The sequence below is a fragment of the Pararge aegeria genome, chromosome 9, assembly GCF_905163445.1.
Source record: "Pararge aegeria chromosome 9, ilParAegt1.1, whole genome shotgun sequence".
In the NCBI taxonomy this organism is placed as follows: domain Eukaryota; kingdom Metazoa; phylum Arthropoda; class Insecta; order Lepidoptera; family Nymphalidae; genus Pararge; species Pararge aegeria.
Window position 1 is genome coordinate 6,507,373 of NC_053188.1, and position 8,048 is coordinate 6,515,420.

The following is an 8,048-nucleotide window of genomic DNA, read 5'->3' on the forward strand; positions in this document are numbered from 1 at the left end:
ATTTTTTAGGAAGTTAGTAAAGACTGTTATAGAAATGGTGACGAAACTGTTCATAGTTATGTTTGTTTGTTGGGGTGTGGATGGGTTTCCGGATGGCGCGCCTGTGGACGCTTGCGTCAAAGATCGTGCCAACCAACCTAACCATGGGCAGCACCGCACGCAGCCGCTATCGAACCTGCCTTATAGGATCGTCGCCTCATCTTCTAACTATGAACCCAATTCCAAGATCACAGGTTTGTTTGCCGCATAATTATATTTGAGTGTTTTTATTATAGGGCAGTTATTACCCACCCCCAATCGGTGTCTAGTGTCTACAAACTACCCAACGTCGCGTCGTCGTATATTTGACGGCCAATTGGCGCAATGGGTGATTCTGCTTTCTGAGTCAAAAGTCGTGGGTTCGATTCCCACAACTGGAAAATGTTTGTGTGATGAACATCAATATTTTTCAGTTTCTGGTTGTTTATCTGTATATTATAAGTTTTTATGTATATTATTCATAATATTATTCATGAGTTCTATTTGAACCCATATCACAAGCTACGCTTACTTTGGGACTGGATGGCGATGTGTGTATTGTCGTAGTATATTTATTTATTTATCATCTTATTAACCCGTTACCAGATAAAGGTTGACTCTACACGCTTTTGTGAAGATTATGGTTAATTCTCAGGCATGCAGGTTTCCTCGCGATGTGTCTTTCACCATTGAAGCAAGTGATATTTTAATTAGTGATATATGCATATCGTCTGAGAAAAGTACAGAAATAATTTGTGGGGACGGGTATATGACGGGTATGGTATGTTATAACATGATAACGAAGGTAAATCAGATATAAGTTTTAAGAATATACCTAATTAAAACACATTTAATCAATCGTGGTTACTACACGATTGATGAATTCCTTAACGACCAGGCTGCTTAGAAGCAGGCCACTCCGCTCTCATCTCTCACAAAACAGAAAAAATCTAAAGATTTATAAACTATAAAATGATGTTAGAAAAGAGCAATCTGCCGAGTTTCTTGCCGGCTCTTCTCGGTTGAGTCTGCCTACCAATGGTCGTAGAATCACTACAAACAGACTAACTTGACGTTTCAAAAGTGCTTATAAACTAGGCCTACTTGAAATAAATGAATTTGAATTTTGAATTAATTAAAACGCAAATTAACTTAGAAAAGCGAGAGGTGCGTGCTGGGATTCAAACTCTGGCCCTAAATGAAAACCAAAGTCCTAACCAATGGGCTATCACCGTTTTGTATCGTCACGTCGTTTTATCACGTCTTTGTTGGTAGAGTTGTAACTAGCCACGGCCAAAGCGTCTCACCAGCCCAAAACGATAATTATTTTCTAACTTCGGGCGTTTACTCAAATTGTTTGGCATGAAAGAAAACTTTAGCCCGACTCGGTAATCGAAGCAGGACCTGGCAGAGCTTAAAAACCACTGGATTAACGAGCCATAGTTTCTACTTCGCTTAAAGAATTTAATTTTGATTTCATTTACTTTGCATACAATATGTGAATCTTGAGTAGGTATAATTAGTTATGCTATGCATAACGTTGCATAATAGTTATTGCCGAGCAAGTTGCGAGCGGGTCAGGGTTTTGTAATTCGAGTTTATAACCGCCACATTACCGCTCATCTCATCCGAATCAAGAGAATTACGCTTTGAGTAATGTATTAGTGTTATGCTGCGTTTAGATGACGGGAAACTTTTTTAGCGGTTGCCGCGCGTCAGCCGCTTGGCCGCTGCGTACACGCGTGCATTGTTTATTATTATTACTATGCAACTCTTTATTTGTATACCACATTATTAGTATCTACAAAAATATAGAAACATGAAGAAAGAAGTAGAATACGAAAGGCGGCCTTATCGCTTACTAGCGATCTGTGCTCGGCAACCTTAGATTTAGGAAAAAAGAAGGACTGTGGGTGGTACAATTTTTTTTTTATACATACATGTAAACAACTACGTACTAATAAATAGACTATTTTACAAAAAATACATCATACCTACTGAATGTAATGTATGTAAAAATATTAATAGCATTTGTGCTGCGCCTAGGGGTCCAGGGTTTGCAGCGCACAAGAGAGCTTTAAGTTATAGGCGGCGCTCGCAATGACGTTTCCAAAGAGCATGCGTCGCTTGCGGCTTCCCCAAAGAATCTGCGCCCATATAATAGATCAACGTCACGTCATTTAAATCTTTTACCTTAATACTATCCAGAAACAAAAAGGGCATGTCTGCCCAAAAAACACAGTAATATTAATAACAGTACGTATTCGACTTTGATCGCGAGCCAGGGTATTAATTGCACAAGGATGTTACAAACGAAAACCGACCCTGGAAAATTTAATTCTATTATCTACACAGCCGCATTTATATTCTTGTGAATGGCCCAGCCGAGGAGCCGAATGTGCAAGGTTGGATTACTTAGGAAATCACGCGTCGACCGCACTAAAATGTTCTCGTCGCGTCGTCTAAATACAGCTTTACAGAACCCGCTCAAGATGATGAACAGACAGAAATATTCACGGGCATTCGTGGCCAACGCAGAAATTGTTTCTACGAATGCAATGGTACTTCTTTTGACCAACTCACTCGTTTGTCTATTAAGTATACCGTTGCACTAGATACTGCCTCCATGGTTGTGTGGTTAAACTAACGAGGTCCTTAGTTCAGGGCCCAAATTCGGGTCAAGCCCAGATGCGGTTCAATTTAGCTGATTAAAAATACTGCATATACAGCACGGCTATCATGGACAGGAGACAATTATATCCCCGGCAAAAAGATGAAAATTAATCTTCTTCGACAGCTTTATCAACACTCAGAGCACTGGTGCACAAGTGGAAATAATATCCAAACAATATATGTATAATAATAAACGGGGGTAAACTTTTCCTGTTCCCTGTTCCCTTGCTTTAGCAGTTGGACACGTTAATAACATCCCTTGTCAGGTGATATAATCGGGGGATATAATTTTTGTCGCCTGTCTGCTGAGATATGTTAGATCTTCCCAATGGTGAAGATATCTTTCTTATCTCACTTTACTTACAATTTCACGAGGACTTTCTGTAAAGGTAAAATGATTGTTAGGTATATGTTACGTACGTAGGTAATTAGGTCAGTAGACTCATTACGTACGTAACATATATCTGAGATCTAACTAGTCTATTACAGCCCACAGCTGGACTACAGAACCCCCAAAACTGGAGGGTTTGCTCATAATAACCACACAGGGCAGACAGTGGCGCGCACTTGGTTTATTACCAGGGTATACAGCAGGAAAATTGCATAAAACGGCATAAATCCTCCGTGCTTTTGTGCGTGTAAGTATGAAGTGCACGCCACTGCGGGCAGACCGGTTGGTGATCACAGTTGATGGTAGTAATATAACAGAAGACGTTGCTTTCGATACTCCACTATATTATCTTAATAATCACGTCGTACGGCAACCACGGAAAGAGGAGGGGTAGTGACAACTGTATTCTGATCTGGCACCACGCGGCATCTAACTAAATAGTTTCCTAATTCGAAAACCATCGTTTACGAGGTAGGTTGTACTAAGGGGCATGATGAAATTGTAGGTCAAACGTTTATGGTTAACCACTCACTCGACCGGTTCGTTTGATAAGACAACCATACCAACTTATTAATATTTTTAAGTTTATCTGCAAAGTTGCATAAGGACATTGAAATAATAATACAATCAACAGAAATTTGTGATGATATCAGAGAGTGCCCCTCTATTGTAAAGCTCTCTGCTTTGCTTCTCAATATTATCAAATGGGTTCTCAACTAGTTGATTCGATATTTTTATTATTTCTAAACGACTTGTTTGAAGCATTTTTTTCCGACGGGGCAGTGGCACACCTCATCTCCGTATTTGAGAACTTTTAACGACTTTAAGGTTTAAACCCACCACACTCCTACAATACGGGAGGGTGGGATTTAAATAATCAATACTAAATGTAAGTGATAACCGGGCTCGATTGACGCTAAACATGCAGTCCGAGACACCAAGCGTTTAATCCCAATTCCTTAAAACCGGAGGTATATTAGAAAGTAGGTATACTAAAAAATTCTCTATAGAAAACAACCTAATTTTTTTTTGATACGAAATAGTTTAAGAGTTCCAAAGAAACTCCTCCGCCGGATTTCGACCCGTCACCAGAAATTAACTAAACAAAAAAACGTAATATTTCAATTCTATACCGAATAACAGAGTTGAAATTTTACACAATTACTATTTACATTGACGCGTATTTAAAATAAAATAAATAAATAAATATACTACGACAATACACACATCGCCATCTAGCCCCAAAGTAAGTGTAGCTTGTGTTATGGGTACTAAGATGACTGATGAATATTTTTATGAATAACTAGCTGACCATATTTGGGGGCATGAAAAATAGTTGTTGTCCGATTCCCAGACAGACCGAATATGCACCCAAAATTTCATGAGAATCGGTCAAGCTGTTTCGGAGGAGTTTAACTACAAACACCGCGACACGAGAATTATATATATTAGATATACATAAATATTTTTATAAATACAGATAAACACCCAGACACTGAACATTCATGTTCATCATATAAACATTTTCCAGTTGTGGGAATCGAACCCACGGCCCTGGACTCAGAAAGCATTGTCGCTGCCGACTGCGCCAGTCGGCCGTCGTATTTATGTTTATTTGACACTTTTTTTTAGTATTTCCCTAACATTTTACCTTGATGCGCACTTTTTTTTGGATACAACGTAGGTATTTATCTTCTTTTTATTTACTTTCAGTGATGATCGAAGGCACAGAAACATTCAAAGGCTTTTTCATCCAAGCACGCTCTGCTGAAAACAACGAATGGATAGGCTCTTGGGATGAGACTCCGAACACCAGTCCTCTCCCGGAGTGTTCAGCCATCACCCACGCGGACCCTAAAGACAAGATCAGAGCTATTCTCTCGTGGAAAGCGCCCCACAATTCCCATGGACGTGTGTATTTCACGTAAGTGTTTAACTTTTTACTTTCTGTTGTGTCTTTCACCGTTTCGGGAGGCTTTCAGCCGTTGTACATCACATACAGAACTACATCTTCAATTTTCTCAAACGCATGTAAAGACCAGCGTGGTGGACCCGTGCCCAGTAGTGGAACGATAATGAAACACTGTATCAATATTACCGTAAGGGGTCATCACCTTACGGTAATATTGATACAGTGTTTCACCATCGTTATTAGTTAGACCATTTTAAATTTTCTCTCGTTAAAAATAAACTTTAGGTTCCTATGTTCTCATCACCGGTTTTCATTATTAAATTACATTTTAAACATATGATTTAGGCAAGGGGTATTCAGAACTGGCTGTTGCCCGCGACTTCGTCTGCGTTTGATTTTGTTTTTCATGTAGCATTAAATTTAGTTGCAGTTCCAAAAAAAAATAAAGTATTTAGTATCGCTAAGCCTTAAATGAGGGGTTTGCTGCTGTCCACTGAGGAGTTCTGTCCTCTATTCACTTCATCCACAGTTTGGGCAAAATTAAACACATTATAACCTCTATAGTACAAAAATAATTATTTAAATCGGTTATAATTTGTCGGAGTTATGGTGTAAAATCGTCAAACACTCATCCCCTCTCCCAAAGGAACTGAGCTTAACGTCGGGATAAAAAGTATCCTATATTACTTCTAACACTTTTAAGAATATGTGTACAAAGTTTCATGAGGATCGGTTAAGTAGTTTTTGCGTGAATGCGTAACAAACAAACTTACATTGACATTTATAATATTAGTACGGATGTTACTAGCTTACTAGATGGTTTACAAGATAACATTGATAATTCCAAACCTTTACCTTTACCTACTTAGTAACAAATTCAACTGATTGAACAACAAAAAATTTAATTCTATGCATATTTAATTTTGTCATAAGCTCACCGCCAGCCATATTGAATTTGTTGTGACTTGTGACGTCACACGTAACGCAGTGAGAACGCATACGTTACCACTTATATATCAAAGTCGACATACAAACGCTAGCAGATAATCCTTATATATCTGGTAGGTATGTCTACTTTAAATTTGGTGCGAGGACGGTAACCTCAAGCTAAACATGACGTATATTAAGAAATTATAGTGAACGTAGGTACTTGCGTTGGCAGCTAAAAAGGTGTAAGGCTATGGCGATAACGAGATCGGCCTAAATATTACCGCTAAACTAGGCAGGTAATTGCTACTGCACGAATTTCGAGAAGCGATATCGTTTTAGTTTTATCAAAAGGTCTGAGATGCGAGAATGTTCGTATATTACAACATACGTTTATATGGGTCGAAGTGAAAGGTGTTTAGAACCGTATGAGTAATGAAATCATTTTTCTATAAACAGTTCAACATTTAGGAAATGATTTATTAACTCATTATTTAAGTCATTATCATCCTATTAATGTCCCACTGCTCGACACGGGCCTCGCCTCTCATAGTAGAGACGGTTTTATAGCAGATATCCATCACGCTGCTCCAATGCGGATTGGTGGGATTTAACTACTATTACCAAGAGTAAGTGATTAGAACCGAAAATCGCCTATCACCTAACTCGCCGTTGGTACCTACTATTAAAGTCCTACTAGTGGGTACAGGCCTCGGCTCTCTTAGGATATACGGCATATAGCATAGACCAACCAACCATATTTCCAATATTGTAACTAATTGTATAATAATACGATAATATTTATATGTTCTTTCAAAGCATGGCGCTCCGTTACAATTTAAATGAACGGTAGAAAATTTGGCACTCTAATTAATTGCTAAATTCTTTATACCCTTGCAGAGGCACGGTTCTGAAGAACTACGGAACATTTTGGTCGAATCTCATCGCCGAGGCGCCGCAAGACCCCGCTGCACTACAAGTTCTTTATTAATTAAATTATTTTTTATTACCTATTTCTCTATTATCATTTATTCTATTTTTATTTTTTTATTTTACTTAAAATACTAGTAAGGTTACCTACCATCAAGATGTAACAATACGTTTTGGGTGTATATCGTAACTATCTGTTGACAAATCGTCAACAGATAGTCGATGTAATAGATGTCGCTGTCTGTCCCGCGGGACAATAATTCCACGAAATTACGAAAACGTAGAATTACGATATATACCAAAAACGTAGTGTTACAAGGATTGACATAATATTAACATGTTGCCACGGTTGTAATAATAATGAACATAGAAAAAGCCTTTAACAAACTAGTTTCAAATACAAAAAGAGCACGCAGCGTCTTATTTAGTGTGTGTATATATGCACTTGCGTCTGTGGGTGCATGTGTGTTATGGGTCTCAAGCTAGGTCCTTTTTGCAAGATCAGGTGTAGTAAGAAGCATCGTTTTGGGTTTAAATATAAAGACTTTCCACAAGAAAAACTATTATTGCCACGTGTTTTACACATCGGATGCGGCAGTTTGCGATAAGTAAATATACTAGAATAGATGTCTTTGAGACATGATACGAGTAGAAGGAAGTATCGATTTTTTTTTTGACCACACGGGCAGTTAGCTGTTTTCATAACTACTAAGAGGCTAATAGGTAGCCTGGATTATTCCTATTAGGTCCTCCTTAGTACTAGATCTGCTCGCAAATCGCAATAGAGTTGTTATCGAGAATGGATATACTTGAATTGAAAATGGATCTTATTTGGATACTGTTAAAGCTTAAATTTGCCCTAAATATCTTTAGCTCGGGCTTCTGGCAGAACGTTTGTAACACCAAATTAGAACTACAGGATTTGAGACTCTAAATCGAGTAACATTTGGTCCATTTTACATTAATGATACAGTTTGATTTGTTTTATAAATAGTGTTATTCTTTCCCTCAAATAGCACAATAAAAGGGTCAACACTATTTTAGAGTTCTCACTTAGGATCCATATCTATTGTGTGTGTCTGTAATCACTCTTTTTAATTCCTTTTTAGTGTAAAGTACCTTTGTTTTAAAAGTATTAAAAAATACGTTCATAATGAATATCTCCCTGTATATTATTTGTTTTCATTCACTTAAGCA

General features: G+C 37.9%; 1 protein-coding gene across 1 annotated transcript; it reads left to right on the forward strand.

Annotated features, from left to right (window-relative positions):
* The first annotated feature begins 34 nt into the window (after nucleotides 1-34).
* LOC120626455 (putative defense protein 3) lies at nucleotides 35-6,912 on the forward strand. The gene is made up of 3 exons (XM_039893981.1): nucleotides 35-233; nucleotides 4,796-5,006; nucleotides 6,822-6,912. Exons 1-3 carry the CDS (start codon nucleotides 35-37, stop codon nucleotides 6,910-6,912), a joined length of 501 nt encoding a protein of 166 aa, XP_039749915.1.
* The last annotated feature ends 1,136 nt before the right edge of the window (nucleotides 6,913-8,048 follow it).

Bases quoted from the DNA above. Each gene is read 5' to 3' on its own strand.
- LOC120626455 (XM_039893981.1), top strand. From the start codon at position 35: ATGGTGACGAAACTGTTCATAGTTATGTTTGTTTGTTGGGGTGTGGAT. The intron at 234-4,795 runs GTTTGTTTGCCG...ATTTACTTTCAG, and splicing joins ACCCAATTCCAAGATCACAG to TGATGATCGAAGGCACAGAA. The intron at 5,007-6,821 runs GTAAGTGTTTAA...ATACCCTTGCAG, and splicing joins CATGGACGTGTGTATTTCAC to AGGCACGGTTCTGAAGAACT.